Below are 17,416 nucleotides of genomic sequence, written 5' to 3' on the forward strand. Positions count from 1 at the left end.
TGTGTGTGTGTGTGTGTGTGTGTGTGTGTGTGTGTGTGTGTGTGTGTGTCTCTCTAAGGGGGATTGCCTAAGTGCTCATATTTGGTCCCAGACATGCCTTCTGCTCTTGCTAATAATCATGCTATCATACAATGCCACAGGGTTTGTTATTTCTAAGCCAACAAGCATTTTAACAAGCTGGAAGACTGTACTCATTCTTTCCGATCTCTTCCCAGCATCCATATCATCATCGTGCTTAATGTCTGGGCTGTTTGGCACGCTGCGCGCTACACTTTGGCTAGCCACAGGAGTCCAAGGCCAAGGCACGTTCATACATAGCTGGAGTTCAGTATCCTCTTCTATATGCTGTATGAAGGGGTACATCAGAGCTACTTTGATGTAGACAAAGCAGACTCTGCAGACAAGTCAGGTCGGGTTGGATTGTTTACCCCACTATACGCCTGTGGGGGTCATGGGGTCATGATAGCTGTTTAAAGTATAGTTGCAGTGAGTATTGTCAGAACACCCCGTTCCCTATTCTTTTGTTATTATCTCGCCTGGGTTGCAGCGCTTTCTCTTTATCATTCAGTTGGAGGATAATCTGTGAATTTCTCCGGCAACATTCTTTCCGCCATTCTTTTATTTTCATACCTTCCTCTCATTTGGAAGTGGGCGGAGCAGTTTCCCAATCTTCACCAGTAGTAAGAGAAACAGTGGATGGATTGTTGTCAGCCGTTTGCCTCAAGGGTTAAGTATCCATCTCCATTCGCTCTAAGCCCGCCCCTGCTTAGGAGGGGAGGGCTGTGAATAAACACCACCCTTGTCCTCTCATAATGGCACAGCTTGACCTTTCGTGGCCTCTGCCGGGGCAGTCACATCTGCCCGTGAGCTGTAATTCAATTGGTGGAGGAATTTATTTTACAGAATGAAAATTAAACACCGGCCTATAACTTTTTTTCGATGACACCATAGAGAAGCCCGTCAGCTCGAATGTGCTGTTGATTTACAGCCTGTGATCGTGTGAAAGTACTTGTTTCTCTCTGGGCACCGTGCATGACGACTGCATAATGAACGCGGTCCTCATTGACATTCTTCAGCCTCCCTATATGGATGGGATAATAATGAGTTTGGCAGGGGGCTTTAATTTAATCATGTCGGTAAAAGCGGTGCACATGTGGCACAGCTGCTAGCGCTTAGCCGAGTCTCGCCATGCCCTTTTTAGATGAGGTGCCATTCGGTGCCCGCGTTGCGTTGGCTTGTCTCTGTCTTATCGGTCTTTATGAACCACATTCCTTACTGAAAAGGATTTGCAGAGCCGGACAAAGGAGTTTGTTTTGCAAAGATTTGTCTGTGCCTTTTTTTTTTTTTTTTTTTTTTTTTTTTTTTTTTTTGGCCGCAATCGCATTAGCTCACGTGCCCCTGCAGCCGCGTGACTAGAGAAACTGGTTTGGGAGTTCTTCCTGTAGGTCAGTCTTTGTTGTCGCGTTTATTTAACTTTCCCACTTAAGCACGAAACTGCCTGCGTGCTTTGTTGAGCACCTGTTCTGGATTATAGCTCAATAACGGCTTCTCAGCTAATTTCTTGTGATTATTCAACGGTGAAATGTAATCTCGCCATTTGGGCTGCTTTTTAGACTGAGCTTTGTAGAATTCCTGTTTCTACTTGAAAAGTAAAAAGCAGTCCGTTACCAAACGGGTTTCGCGCAACATTCTATGTACTTCGATGACATGTTAACCTATGAACTAGGCCACGGGTTGTGCACCGACTAAAACATCTGCTGGGAAAGAGGCAGACATGCAAAGATGTGTCCACACACTCACCACAGGTGTTAAACCTGTTTTTGAGTGTTGAGTTCTCCTCCGGCGCAACGTGTCCAGTGTAGCCTTATTTCTCACACCCCACAAAAACAAAAAAACACACTTCGCTGCAAAGCCACTCAGGATTTTATTTTACTCCCAGGTGTGGTCGTTTGTTGGCTGACGTCCGTCAGGATTGTTTAAAATCTTTGTTCTGATGTTAAAAGTAGATAAGCTTCAATCAAATGACAAATCCGTACAAGTGAAAGACACGTTGTTCCTTGCTTGTACATCATATGACATATTTAAACACGGAGGAGCCTCACACATCCACAACTGGTGGCTCATGTGATGAGTAAAATTTCTGTTTGTGTGTGTTTGTGCCTGGCTCCTTCACCAGCTGTCTCACCCATCACCAGTGCCTTCAGGATGCTGAGCAGACAGTCTAGCTCAGATCTCTCCCCTCTTGTATGCAAGGCTGCCGCGGACAGTGACAGACGCTGTATATTGCAGGCCAGCTGGGCTCGAAGCTGCAATAAAACAAATTGTTTTGGTTAATGATAACCGGGCAATGGTGCTCTCGCTTTCCTGTAAAAGCGAGATTGCACTGCGCTTGTCATATTTCATAACTTGTTTATTGCTTCGGGAATTCACCCACCTTTGATCACCAGCCAGCTCAGCAGAGAATATTAGTTATTCTCCCAATTTTGAGGAGAGCCAGTAGCTGTGAGCAGCTTTATGTCGGAGGATGGTTACTTTATGTGGAGATTTACTTGAGCTTTCATTGCGCGTGAGCTCAGAACTGTGTTTACCAAAGCTGTGCTATAAGTGAGTTTCTTCCTTTTTTTTTTTTTTAGAGGCTGCGCCCGTGTTTAAGGACATGTATAAGCTGCGTGTATGTAAACACACATGCATATAGGCTCCAGGTAGAGCAGGACGTGTCTAAACAGCGTGGATTTCACCTGACGGATGGTTTATTTAGCTGTCCAGACCCGTGGTCCTGTGTTTACAGGGCTCTGATGTAGGTCCGTGACCCGATGCTGACAGCCCCACCGCTTTATCCTGCCATCTACAGCCGCTCGCCTGGCTCCCCTCTGCTCAGCCAGAGACGAGGATGTAGGCCTATGTTTGTCTCGCACCGGCTCAGCAGTGTGATGAGAATACTAAGGCCTTTTCTGGTGAATCATCACATTCGCTTTCATTTTTTTAAACAGAAATAAATTGCATTCCCGCCTCGTCTAATGCATTTGTGATGTGGTTCGGATTTGCCGCTGCAAAAAAAAAAAAAGGTCACGGGAATTAGTTTTAAACTAGTTAATCCGCCATTCTGGTAGACCGGGCTAATCCTGCGCGTTCTGTAGTTCCGTTTCACTTGTTTCAGACATTTCTCCGCGTGTCGGCGTGTGGAAACAAGGCAGAGTAAAATTGATCTCGGCAGCTTGCTACATGAAAAGCTAGTTGATTAGAGTCGCACTAACGTGGACATTTTTGCGCCGCATTGACTGATCTGCCTCATTTGGATGATGTTCTCACCAGCTAAACTCCATCCTGAGCACTTAACAGAGGCAGTCTTTCAGACCTGCCGCTGTGGGAACAGAAAGGCTTTGATATGGACTGTAATTGCCTCAGGTAATTGGCCCTAATGGTTAACTGAACATCAGCCCCTTTGTTATATATCTTAACCTTGACCACAATGAGCAAAACAACCAGACAGGCCCAGACTAGCCTACCCACCACTAATAGACTTAAAGCTTTCGCCTGTCAGTTTGTATCAGTCTACGGCTTTAGCAGACAAGACCGTGATGTATTAATGGCACAGAAAGTGCTGAGCAAGTACCAACAATAGCTATGACCCGGCCGTTGTGTAAATCAGATTCTTTTTTTTTTTTTGTTTTGTATGTGAAAGCAAATTGATTCTTAGTTGACAAATAGACATGAATATGAACAGCCAATGTGATAATTCTTACATTTCATTTACAAAATAAGTTAAAAAATATATATATATAAATGTTATATTTTAATAGGACCTACTTCTATCACTTTTCATTGGTTTGTTATCAGTCGGACGGTCTTCTAACCTGTGCGATGAATGCAGTCAGAGCGAGCCGGAGTGATTTGTGTCCCATTTGGCCCGACTGTGATCGACACTTTGGCCCTTAATAGGCCATAAAAGGGAGACCCATTGCCAGTTGGAGTGCCAGTTCACCATGAGCGTATGGCTCGCCTTAGCATCAACCTGTCCTCTGGCTCTTCAGGCTTAAATCACGTGTTTGGCGATCCATCAGCCCACACGCTGCCAACTAATTTAGTGAGTAAAGTTTTAGACTTGCAGCTGGCAAAAGTGGCTCCGGGGCTGGGTGTGGGCCGGCTCTACACCCAGGGTGGGGGAGGCCACAAGGGCAAACTCCCTCTGGCGTCAGAGCTCCTCAAGAATGCAGAGAGAGATTAATGCACGTCTGTGGCAGTGATGGATGGGAAGCCACACAAACACACACACACCCACACACACATACATATATACCAACAGAGCATCTGGTTGCAGAGTGCTTGGCCCTCCCCTGCAGCAGTATGCACCATCTTAGCAGGTGTGTGTGTGTCTGCTGGGCCTTGGTTGTTTGCCCTACTACCCCATATAGAGCTGTATTCACCAACCGCATGTCATTTTGATTAGAAGCTTTTATCGTGCTGCTTCACGTCTGGGGCACTTTGAGTGATTCACTCCATCCTTTTCAAATCGCAGATCAATCGATATTTTTTTTTCCTCTCTTCCTGTTGAGTCCGGTGATTGATGCTGCGTGTTATAGGTGTTCATGGTTTTTGAGGTTTTTGAATGCGTACGTGTGACTTCTGCCTTCTGTGTGAGACCATCGATTACTGCCCATGCACACGTCTTCTACCTGCTCCCGAATCCCCAGCACCTCATTGTTTCCCCCAAACCTCTGGCGATTCCGCGTGACCTCTTATCAGCTGACTCCACGTGACCGATGTAGCACCGCAATGGTCAACGATGTCTGATGGATCACCTCGGGGAGCCCGGAGTGTGTCTCGCACGACTGCCGCGGTACACTACTGCCGCTATTGCTATGGTAATGAGTGAGTGAGTCGCGGGCTGATCGTATTAATCACTAGAGCTCACAACGCGGCGTGTGTGACAGATTATCCTGCAGCGCACAAAGGACAGCCACAGTCAATTCCAGGGGAGTTAATACAGTTTGCGAATGGGTTTAATGCAGGTGTATTGTGCAGGGGTTTTGCACTCGTATGCGCAAAATATACAATGCCGCAGCGTACGCTGACAAAAAGTTGAGGAGGAGAAAAAGGTTTTGTTTTTATTGATGACGCCTGGGATTCAAACAGACCTTCCTGAAGGTTAACGACTAATCGGACCAATCGTTGTCCTCTTTCTCTGTTCTCCGCCTCACACGCACTTTTGTCTCCCTATCGCTTATCGGCATGGAGATAATTGGGTATCTCTCCTTCCCCTTTTGTGCGAGGAAGCTGTCGTGCTTTGCCCCGTCTTCCAGGGCAGGGCTGGGTGTGTGCTTGTTTTTCCAGGAGCCTGTGGGTCTCTTATCTGACCCTGTGGCTGCTAAAGACTCTGGATCCACATGTTTCTCATGCACCGCCTGTCACTCATTCTATTACTTTTACTATCACTTCAGGCATTTCTTTCTTTGTAGAACTACTGCTGGAACACGGGGGCTCTGCGTTAGCTCTGCTTTGATAGGAATATATGACAAATGACATGGACCTGAATAAACTTAGCTGAGATGATCTGCTGCTGCACAGATGGTGTGTGTGTGTGTGAGTGAGAGTGAGTGAGTGAGTGTGAGAGTGAGTGAGTGAGTGAATAATGATTGCACCAGAAAATCAATCCAGCTGAAATGATGTGAATAATAGTCAGCCTGAAAGCCAGAGATACTGTAGCTCTGGATCATGTTCCAAGTGCATGCTGTGTGCGTCTGTGCCTCCTTCCTTCACCGATTTAACCCCCAAAATGACCTTCTTTTGTCCATTAAGCTGCTTAATTGGCAGAGAAGCTGATGGAAAAGCTGATTTGCACCTGCAGTCTTCCAGCTGTTTGCCGGATCTCAATCACGCACACACTCTCCATCTTTTTGTGGGAGCTGTTCACCTCTTCCTTCCTTTGCCACTCAAAACATGCAGATGTAAAAGTGTGCAGACATACAACACACACACACACACTAGTAAGCAGCATATGGTTACTAACACCCCCTTGAGGATGTTCTGAGTCAGTGTCTCCCTTAAACAAAGCATCAGAAGAAGTTTACACACCATTTCCCATACATTTCTACACTACCACTGTCGGTCGGAGGACAAACCCTCTGGTGTTATCCTCTCACACACACACACACACACACACACACACACACACACACAGGGCAGGCACACATCACCCCTCTTTTGTGAGCAGAGAGCCTGCACGTGTCGACACATCCTGGTTAATTTAAAGTTGAGAGTGTCAGACTTTCTGTGAAAAAAGAGATGTCACTGTAAGGGACGGAGGGATGAGGGGTGAGGGGGCAGGGAAGGAGGAATAGGAGATAGATAGTGGGAGGGATAACCTCTGATGGACGGAACACAAGAAACACATATTTTACTTCCCCTGATTGTTTTCACATTAAGATGTAGGAGTGCCTTTAAAAAAAAAACAAAAAAAAAACCTTTGTATAAAGTAAACTTTTTAATGTGGGGGAGTTTCATACGAAGGATGTTTATATTCTTTATATGCAAAGAAGTTAAGTTTATGACAATATTATCTCATCTTGTATCTTGTAAGTTACCTTTGTAGTTGACTTGTTAAAGTGACGGAGTAAGTTTGAGGGTGGAGGTCAACCCCCAAATGACTTGACCTTTCACCCTGACTTAAAGCATTCCATCGTGATTGAATTCCATCAGTCTACACCCCCGATCCCCCCCGACCACCGCGTTCTAATTTCCACTGCATTCCTAGACTCTAGATATTCAAATCCAATGCGTCTGGGTGAGGCGGACTGCAACTCTCTGAGCAATTAAGATCAATTAATTCCCTCCCAATGGACGTTTCATTCACAAATTGCCGCAGTGTGCGGTCCCCAATGAGCAGGATAATCAATGGCGTCAAACCATAAACGGCCTCCAGCTGTGAGAGTGGCTCCATCAGGCTGCTTAGGAGAAATATTAGCGTGCTAACTGAAAACTCATATTTCTCCCTCCGACTCTCTCCCCGAATCTATCTCCACACCATTCGTCAGCCCCATTAGCATCACGCGACCAGTGTGAGTTTTTCATCACAGATGTACTATTGCAAGTAATCTGTCTGAGATTAAATGTGACATAGTTTATGCATTTTACATAAAGAGAGTCATTTACAAGGACTGTTAAAGAGAGTCATTTACAAGGAAGGTTCTGGGTCTACCTCTCTCAGTCTAGCGCCATTATGGGAGATGCTTCATGACTTAATGTTGGTAGCAAGTTTGAGGAGAGGATTTCTGTGCAGCTTTTTGTCACGCTGCCATTGTTGGGCCATCGGGAGTCATCTTAGACCTCGGTATCGGTGAGGATTTTGAAAGCAAAGCTCTGCTGATAAGCTCTTTGAAACCTGTGCTCCCGATTTCCTCCACGTGAAAGCCTGTTAGGTACGCCTCTTCTTTTTATTTCCTGTGCCTTCTTGGTTGTGAGGTACACACACGGGCAGAAAATGACAATCTCGGTAATTACCTCCTCATCATCATCATCATCATCATCATCATCATCATCATCATCATCATCATCATGAAGTGTAATGCGGGCTTCGGCATTAGTTCGGCAGTTGAAGAAATTTCGTTGAGGTGCGTGCATGAGTCGGTTGCCCGTAGCTTGGATATAGAGGGATTTGATTTGGCTCTGGGGAGCTTGTTGGGGCCTTAATCGATGTTAATTAGCGGTCAGATCACTTTGCCTTGTGGAATTGGACTCGACATCTGCTCCGTATGAATATGCATAACAGGGCCGCCCTGCCTTCTCTTTTCCTTTTCTCTTTTCATGCCTCTCAGTCTCTCCGAGCTTGTTGTCGAACCCACCTTTTAGCAGCCTCCATTTATAGCCGCACAAAGGGCTTTGAGAGCAGCTCAGACTAGGCCACAAGGACCTATTGTATTGATAACAATGTTGTTTTTCGTCCCGGTGAATATTATAATATAATTCGCTGCTAACATTGTGCCCTGGAGCCGACGTCTCTATGTCAAGCAGCAGGCTGATGGCGGACTATGCCACAGCTGCTCATACGAGCGTGGCGTGGTCGTGACTTTGAATAGCTGTTCAAGCCGAGATGAATTTCTTAAGAAGAACCCGATTGAGCGTTCCAGTTACCTAGGCTCTCGTGTTTTCAATTTGTTGGAGTGATGTCCCTGAACGGCAATAACGCTCAGAGCCTCTGGAATAAACGCGGGCCCCACGAGAGAGTTGGGAGCGGCTTTGGAAGCAGCCTCGCACTCGTGGTCCGTGTTGTGTTCTGGTGTGGCTTTCTGAATGGGTCCAGTTTGACTGTTTGACCACAGTTATGTGAACCGTAGACAAATGGAGGCACGTGCGCACGTCTGTGTGTTTTTTTTAGAGCAACGGCTGTCTCAAGTTCGTCTCCGCTGGGATCTGGCGTAAGACTTAAGACAACACTTTGTGTGCATTTCAGAAATTCTAATTCCAGAGAAGGTTTTGACTCACTTTCTTGCATTTTAATTCGCTCCTCGAAAGGAGATGCGCATTTGGCCACTCTGGCCCCTAGAACCCTCCACACAGCATAGCCATATTGCTGTCTTGCGTGTGTAATTCCCTCTTTTTCGCACCACGCCTTCGCTCCCTGGACTTTTTTTTCTTATTCTCTGCCTCACACTCACTCATGCACACGCACTCAATTGCTGCCTCCCCAGTAGCTGGCCCTTGGGTCATTGTGGTATTTAGGGTCAGACAAGAGCTCCAGTCATTGCGCCCTCCCCAGTGCCTCCCCAGGCAGCGCTGCAGCCATTATACGCCAGCTTGTCTGGCCCAATCGCCTCAAACTGCTATGGAAAACCGCCTTGGCTGTAACGAGCCCCGCATCCTCCTCCTAGCCAACGGAAAAGCAGGATAGAGGAAAAACAACACGGCGGAGTAGTGGAGCCTTTCTGCAGTGGCGACTCTAAATGGACGAGAGCTATAAAACATCCTTCTCTTCCTGAGAGAGCTCTTCTGTTGAGAACTTTTCACTTTTTCCTCCCAGCTCTCCTGCTTTTCCTCTCGGCGCTCCGTTACCCAGGGTTACTCTCGGGAGGGCTGTGATTCGCTGCTGCTTCCAAGCCGGGAGGAAGTTTCCACGTGTCCTACAGTGTGTCTGGGAGTGTGTGTGTATGTGTGTGTGTGTGTGTGTGTGTGTGTGTGTGTGTGTATGTGAGTCAGAGGCGGTGCGTGTGTTTTGCTTTAAGACACAACGAGCTTTCGCTGGGAGAACCCACTTTGAGATCAGAGAACACCAGATTTCTTCTTTGCAAGTTGTTCAAAGAGCCTTTAGATGAAAGCCTGGGCCACAGAGGTAAGGGATGTTATAGGCTCTGTGTTTTATCTCTCGCTCCCTTTTGTTTTCCCTATTTACTGGATTAAGAGGAGGCTGAGGTGAAGAGGTTGCTATTGTGTTTCCTATTGTCCAGATCCACAGGTGTGGGTTACTCCGCGTGTTTGCATTTGCGAGTGCTGTTTAGTTTCCACCTGTGTCTGTTAGTTAGTTTGTGTTTCAGTGGTTATCTCTGCCGTGCTCTATAAGCCTGCCACATGTAGCCTTGTACATGATGACACAACAGACTCTTCACAATCTCAGACTTTATTACTTCAGTGAGTATCGTATGCATGACTCAGGACTTTACAAGAGAGTTTGACAAACTTACCACCTTGTCCACACTTTGTGTCTCATACTGAAGATGCTGGATACTCGCTTGGTGGTATCCCGTCGTATTTTTTATTTTCTTGGCATCACTCTGGAGTGGCAGTGGCATACGTGTATAAATCTTTCAGAAGGCTGCCATGTCATTTTTGGTCGGGAGCCAGACGCAGAGCTTCTAAATGTATAATGAAAAAGTCCGAAAGACACTTAACAAGCACTTTGATGGATGTTTGGTGGCTTTGGCTGAATCCACCACACAGTAATATGGGCTTTCAGCGAGTGATTCATAGATTGACATTGCTCCTCACAAGCAAGCAACCGCAGGATACTTAAAATCTGCTTCATATGACAAAAACTCAGCAGGAGACACTATCCTCTCTTCTTCACTTCCTGTTGTTGTTGTTTTTGTCCTGAGACAACTTGTGTGGTTGTTTTTGTGTAAGTGTGAATTTAAGCTGTGTCTAAAACGAGTGGAGCTTTAAGCACACTGCTCCTTTAAGAGCTCTGTTGTCACGGCGCCAGGAGGAAAGTGATAAGAGACAAGTCCCATGGGCAGTGATTTGACAGGAGGAAGGCAGTGTGATCGTGTTAACAGTCACTTCCAATAACAAATGACCTCATATGTTCCTAGTTCACGCCGTCATAATTCAAAAACATGAAACCTTGTTGGTACTTAATATCTGTATGAGATTATTTTCCTTTTTATTTGTTATGTGCATTGTTGATTTAGGATCATGAGAAGCACATGATTAACCCATATTCAGCATTATTGCACAACCGCACTTCTTTTGGTATGTCATTAAAGTCATTAAGTCCTGCAAGATTTCTGTATCTCCAAGGTTAAAAAAACTGCACTAACAGCATCATGATACTACTGTGAGGTCAAGTTGTCTGGGGACTCGCCCTGTGTTTCACACTGCTGTGTCAATAGTTTCTTCCTCCAGCTTTGGTTCCCAAGTTTAAATTCAAGGACACAAGGGTCAGAATTGCACACCTAGTTCTTTCCGACTTTGACGGAAGTTGTAGCTACTGTTCACCAAATGCACGGTGGTCTCCGTGTAGGAAAACGGCAGTTTTCTCCATAAACACAATGCCTTCATGTACCAACTGTTTATACCACGTCGAGGTGTGGCCCGGTCCTCACAGTTCGCCCGAGCTACAGTCCTGAGACGCACACGGTGCCAGACTAAACACGGAGCTTACGTGGGAGTCATCAAGGGGGGCACCCTGAGAAGAATGCCAGGTCATGGGGTGTGTCGAGGAGCGTCAGGGTGGCAGTGGTCCCTTGGCCCCTGAGCAGATGGCTTGTAGGAAGCCTATTGACGAGAACAGAGGTCTGAAGGGGAAGAGGGAGGGAGAGTTCAGACCGGGCGCAACGGTTTGCAGCTAAAAGGAAGACTTGTCTTGTTGTTCTCCCAAAACCGTCGCACAATACTGCAGTTCAAGTCGCAGCAGAAGGCAAACGTGCGTGTCTTTAGGTTTGTGTGTTGGCACGCCTTTAAGCCTTTCATACCCACATCCCTGCTCTGTGTGAATGAAGTTTGCAAGAAGGGCTTTGAAAGAAAGCAGTCACTCTGACAAGTTCGACAACCAGCTTTATGCTGACTCCCAGTGTTGTCGGCAGCTGCTCTCTTGGTCTTTACTCCGGAGAGAGCATTGTTTAGTTACGCTCCATTCATGTAGAGCGACTTAAAACCATTTTATCTTCACTTTCTCGCCTCTAGATGCAAGACAAACGGGGAATTGAGTAAGAAATATGCCGGTTTTCCAGCAGGTTTCTAGGTTAATGAAGGGGAGTCAAATGCTTAATAGTTGGACCAGTCATGTGCAGTTGATCATGCCTCCATAAGCACTATCGGCTTGTATTTGCATAGGATCCACGTGAACCCTGGCCCCAGTTCAACTAGCTTTACAAAGATGGAAATTATTAGTGTTACTGGCAGAAAGCTGCTTGGATTGGTGGGATCAGGGTTGTGGTGCATAGACTATTTCTCTCTGTATCAGTGCTGCTTTCACCCTTTTTAACTCATGACGAACAAAGCAAGTGCTTGTTTAATCCTCTGATCAGCTCAGAGTGATGGTTCAAGTTCATTACCAGGCCTACATGTCTCCGGCTAAGATTCCACTGTGCTTTCAAGTGTGACTTTTTCATTGTAAACAGTTTAAAATAAGAGACTTCTTGTCATGTTTTGATTTTTGTGTGTGTGTAACGTTAGTCTGGGTCTTTGCCCTGTCCTTGAACTTCGGGATCTAGCGCCTCATATGCTTTACATTGAATATATTCAAGTCTCCCTGGAATTTCCCTCTCAACTTCATGTATTAAACACACTCTTTTACTGTCGTCCATTTAGTCCGCCAACCCTATTTAATCTGGCCTCACAGCCGAGGTGCATTCAAGCAGGAGCAGATAAACTCTTAATGCTGCAGATCTCTTAATCCTGAAGGTTAGGGCTTTTGGCAGGGGGGGGTCACACTGTAACCTTACGCATTCTGTACGTGTGCTGCGAGGCTTAGAAGAGTTAGCACTATTTGAAAAGCCTTCCTGGAGTGTGAGCTACATGCATGTAAGTGGGTTATATTACACACACACACACACACAAGACATAGTCTCACTGCTTCTCAGAAGATGCCCGGTGCCTCCGCAAAGAGCGCTCCTCAGCCGTTTCTGGTTTTGGATCCTGCCCCTCGGACAAATTTGGCGGTGACGAGCGAAAAAAAAAAAAAAAAGTAAGCTAGGATTCCGAGGTTTAAAAATAAACAGACGGGTAAACTGTAGCCGGCTTTCAAAAACTTTCCCAACCCTGATCAAAGATGATGTCATTTACTTGCCGGGAGGTGGAATCATGCCGCCAATGTTCAGTTTGGGATGTCTGATTGAGGAGAGATTTTGGGGGTTGGACTGAATTTTTCAAATAGTCATACTGTAGAGCCAGGGAGGCCCGACTGTGCTGTGCTGTGCTGTGTAGTACAATGCTCAGTTGACGTGATACTTCTGGGAAGTTGCTTGGAGTGAAGTTCATTGGATCTGTTGGATACTTAAGAGCTGCAAAGTTTATACAGAGGAAACATTTTCGTCTCTAGGATATTGGCTGAATCATTTCTTTCCAAACCTGCCAATAAGATCAATGTTTTTTTCCACATACAGAAAATCTCAAATTACAGCAAGTGAGATCACAGATGCTGTTTTGGTATTGCACTGGCTTTGTTTGTCCCAGTGAGAAGCAAGTATGGCTGCCTACCAAACTCTGTCTTCTCCCAAATGCTGCGGATTAGGTCGACTCTTTAACTGGCACACCTGTTATCAAACAAGGAGCTTATTACATGTGGTAAATTACAGTCCTGTAGAAAGAGACTAAGCACTAAGTCAACTTCTCTCTCTGTGTTTCAGATGAGCCAGACGACAAAGGAATGAATTTACTCTGAGGAATGAGGCCGAGGGAACCGTGCACATAGGAGCTCCAATCTGAGAAGAGACTTTTCAGACAGGTGAGTCTGTGGCCTTCATATCTGGGTTGCCAATAATAGTATGTGTAATTATAGTAATGTGTCTTTGGTATACATATTACAATTTGTCAATTTTTCTTTTTACCATTCAAATGCATTGGTACTTTAAAACAGACATTACTGGGTCATTTTCTTATTACAGCACCTTCACCTCGGGTGTTATAGCCTTAATCTACTTGGTGTGCTAATTCAAAGACTTGAAGACAATTGTAGGTATTAAGTAATGGCATAACAGACAGCAGCAGATACAACACTGTCTCTAACCAGCAACAGTGTCCCAGCACTATCTGCTGTAGCATCAGCCCTCTAATGAAATGTGTCTGTCCGGTCACGGCTCTCCATCACTAATGTCGGAGTGCTGTGGACGGTCTGGAAGTGATTTCACATTGTCCTGGACTCCGTCTCACATAACAACCATGACAACATAAATCCTGTTCATCTAACTTGACTTTTCTATAGAAAGAATGGATGAATGTAGTAAAATGAAGGGTAGGCTATGCAGGTTATTGACCTAATGTGATAGAATTTCATACAGCTATTCTCTTTCAAAGGCATGAGGAAGATATTCCACCCGCTGCTGTTTTATCTTGGAAACAGTCACTGCAAATTTAACGATTATGTGTAGATGGTGTGGTTTTTATGGGAGTGTAGTCGTTATTGTTTATGAGTAATAAGTTAATTTTATGTCTCTGATGAGCTGGCATTATGTCATACCATGTCATGTATATTATACTGCCTAATTTGGGAGTAACTGAATTTTCCAGTAGCATAATGCCGGTGACGATTTTGTTTCCCTGTTTTCATTTTTTCCAGGCAGCAATGGGAAATTCAGAGAGCCAGTATAGCATCCAGGGCCCCAAAGGCACCAGCTCTGTCTTCCCTGGGAGACCGAAGCCATGCTCTCTGAAGCTCCGCTCAGCCAAAGGTGATGCTCTGTCGCCCCATACGTGGTGGAAAAGTGCCCCGTTGGGCTCGGGGTACAAGGCCAGGTGTGTTGGCCGTGGCTGTCTGTCCCCTCCCAAAAGCAGGCTGCCTTACTCCCCTAGGCACTGTGACTACGTCTCAAAGGGGATAAGGGCCAGCCCAGGTGATCATCGCTGGCATCGATCGCCTGGATGTGGTATACGAAAACGTCACATGTCAGATGAGTACGAAGATAACCCATATGGGGCTGATCTTAATGGGTGCACTCTGAATGGACACACTGATGAGCATGAGGCTTTAGAGGAACAGAGCAGCCCACGGGTGGTGATCAAGAAGGACGGCAGTCTCAGGGTGGAGTTCACCAACACCTCGGGCAATCCCGTCCTCCTGGACGGGGCTTCTGGCCCCGTACAACTCCTCAAGTTCTCCCCCAACCTGGAGTCTGCCTCCACTCCCAGTCTGCCTGGCTCAAGTGGTAGTAGGCAGGACGGCCACCACAGCGGCCCACCTCCGGCCTCTACCTCTTCCACGGCCAGGACCAGCAAGGGAAGCTCACTGAGCTCTGATGGCTCTTGGTATGACTCTCCCTGGGGGCCCAGCACAGAGCTGTGCGAGCAGGACCAACCCTGCTCTGTCAGCAGGACGCTGGACACTGAACAGTCTCCCCCTGTGTCCATCACAGACCTCTATAAGGACTCCACAATGGCTGCCACCTTTCCCACTGCCAGGCACCTGTCCTCTCACTTGCATCAGCCTCCACAAGGCCAGAGGCCACACAGAGCTTCTTTTGCATCTGTCCTGGATGTTCCATTGGAGGAAGAATCTCCTGAGGCCTGCCAGTACTCATCATACACCCTGCCCTGTCGCAGGCCCAAAGCCCACACCATGAGCGAGGATCTGGACCAGTATCCTGACCAGGAGCAGGGCGGACCTGATTTTGGCTTCCATAAAAAAGACTCCATCAAAAACCGCATGAGGCGTTTCAGTGACTGGACAGGAAGCCTCAGCCGCAAGAAGAGGAAGTCACAGGTAAATTTGGCCAGGGTCATATATATTTAGTTTTCTTGATTTACACTCCTTTATCACTCACAGGGTTCATACATGAATCTTATCTACACGGTATGTAAAACAATAGGTTGCATAGATGTGGTGTTCGTAGTTGCCCCTGACTTATAGCCCCCATAGCACACAATAGATGAACGTATCATCCTCTTATTGTGGTCTTCTGTTGTTGCCTCACGACTAGCGTTAGAGCTACAGCTTGTTAGATAGGTGAAAGCATGCACAGATAGTTTCCTGTCTGGCAAGGTTTATTTGATCGCAAGCCACAGCGGTGGTCTTGGCATGGCTAGGAACCAACCACCGTCCTCTGGTCCTTAGCACTGCAACGCCAGCTGTCCGGAGACAGGGAACAGTGGGGCGGCACAAAATATAATCTGTAAGGCAGCCAGAGCTGGGTCTTGTTTGTTTTTGTAACGATGGAACAAGGATGCGCAAGACATGGATGATCCTCAGAGGAAGAGAAGTTCAAGGCTTATGTGCAGGTTTCATGATGACTGTATCTGGGTGGGTACATTTTAAGTATTATTGCGTCCTGATTGTTTGTGATTAGTTGTTGTATGTACAGCACTTGTGGCATGTTGATGTTTTCATCTCTTTTTGTTTGCAGTCAGACGTACATTAAGGCTGCGAGGGTGTTTATTTAACTGAAGAGTATTAAGTTTTTTTTCAGCCTTAGTGGTCATTCGCCCATGAATTGTTATTTAAAAAGGTTTCAAGGTAACTGATTGCTGAAGTGCACTGACTTTTGCGAATGGAGAGGGATGCAACATGGAAATACTAGCAAATGAGACACGGAGCAGACAGCTGACTCATATATATATATATGTATATATATATATATATATATATATATATCCTAGTAGTAAAATGATACTTGTACGTACAGGTCAGAGGAGAGGTTGGAAATAACCCACAGCTTTGTCTGCATGTTGCCTGCACATGATTTTAAGAACCATGTGATTTTGTTCTACACAATTCTACAAACACTACATTCTAAATAGCTTTAATTTGACATGAAACGTTCATTGGAACTGAGCCTGAACTCATGTCCCTCTCCGTCTTCGAGGCTTGAAAGCGATTGTTTCTGCATTAATTCGTTTAGCTTCGGCTTGGAAAAGTTTTAAGAACACTGTTCGGGAACTGCCAAGAGAATAGCTGTAAGCCTTTGAGAGGCTCTGTTAGAGTGCAACTAAATCCTAGCAGAAGATTGAACCCTACCCCTCCTCTAATGTTGATGAATGACTTATGGTTGTTCTGGCTGTTGTGTGGTGCAGACTTTCTGGGCTCCCCTCCGTGGAACCTTTTGAGAGTAAATCTGCTAATAGGGATTGGTGTTCAGTCAGTTGGGTTTGACAACAAACCAAAAGATGGAACAATCGTTGCATTCAGACGGCATTCTCTTCTTTGTTAGAGGATGAATTTGTGAGCTGAAACAGCGGTTAATGCTAAGTGAAATATACGAGATACTTTGCCTTGACGCTGTCACTCCACCCTGACTAATACGCTGTAGACTGACAGTATTCATTTTAAGTGTTACACAGCTTTCACTTTACATGGGTTATGTCTGCCTCTAAATCTCCTGCTTGCCATAACATCATGCTAATCTATGGCCGCGTGTTGCCCGCTTGACTGTTTCAGAGGGACTAGCACCCACAGATTTACTTCGGTCTTTGTTTTGCAGAAATGAAGCCGATTGACAGCTGTTTTTCCAAACCTCTAAATGAGGTGCGACTACTAGAAGAAAATAAAATCCATTGCCAGCATCAGGTATTGCTGTTAAATTGTAACAATTTGGCTCAGTTTCATTAAGGATTATTCAACCAACAAAATTAAGAAAAGAATCAGTGATTGACGCCTGGGGTTCTTTTTCTTAGTGACTGACGAGGCCTGCAACTTCCCATTAAAGTCACTCAGGTGCTTATATTGGCCTTCTTAATGAATTGCCTCGGTTCTCTGGGGGCCATTTTGTTCACTGCCAAACCTCTGTGGCATATGTCTCCCAAGAGCTGTTCACAGTGCCTCCTTTCAGCCAAGTCAACCAAAATCAGCAGCTCCTCCAGCTCTGGTACCCCTCCTCCACCTGAACTCCAGGGCTCTGTTGTGGGTTTAAAGGTCACGCCGCCACCCTGGTGCCAAAGGCCAATAACCTGCTTGTAATGAAACGCAGCTGGAGGAGAACTGGGAGAGGGTGGACACATCCAGGCTGTGTCAACAAAAGGAAAATAAGGAAAGCTGAAAAAGACCCACCCTCTGCTCAGT

The 17,416-nt window shown here is 45.9% G+C and overlaps 1 protein-coding gene across 4 annotated transcripts in view; it reads left to right on the top strand.

Annotated features, from left to right (window-relative positions):
* The window catches only part of tiam2a (TIAM Rac1 associated GEF 2a), a 77,357-nt gene that overhangs the window by 18,207 nt on the left and 41,734 nt on the right, over positions 1 to 17,416 (top strand). For 2 of the 4 annotated variants that reach the window (XM_031847102.1, XM_031847105.1), the window contains exons 2-3: positions 13,056 to 13,153; positions 13,985 to 15,124. In XM_031847102.1, coding sequence (XP_031702962.1) covers positions 13,991 to 15,124 — 1,134 coding nt within the window. In that variant the 5' untranslated portion in view covers positions 13,056 to 13,153; positions 13,985 to 13,990. The other 2 variants (XM_031847104.1, XM_031847106.1) reach the window with 2 other exon arrangements.

Source organism: Anarrhichthys ocellatus, unplaced genomic scaffold, assembly GCF_004355925.1.
Source record: "Anarrhichthys ocellatus isolate YVR2014 unplaced genomic scaffold, GSC_Weel_1.0 scaffold7, whole genome shotgun sequence".
NCBI lineage: Eukaryota > Metazoa > Chordata > Actinopteri > Perciformes > Anarhichadidae > Anarrhichthys > Anarrhichthys ocellatus.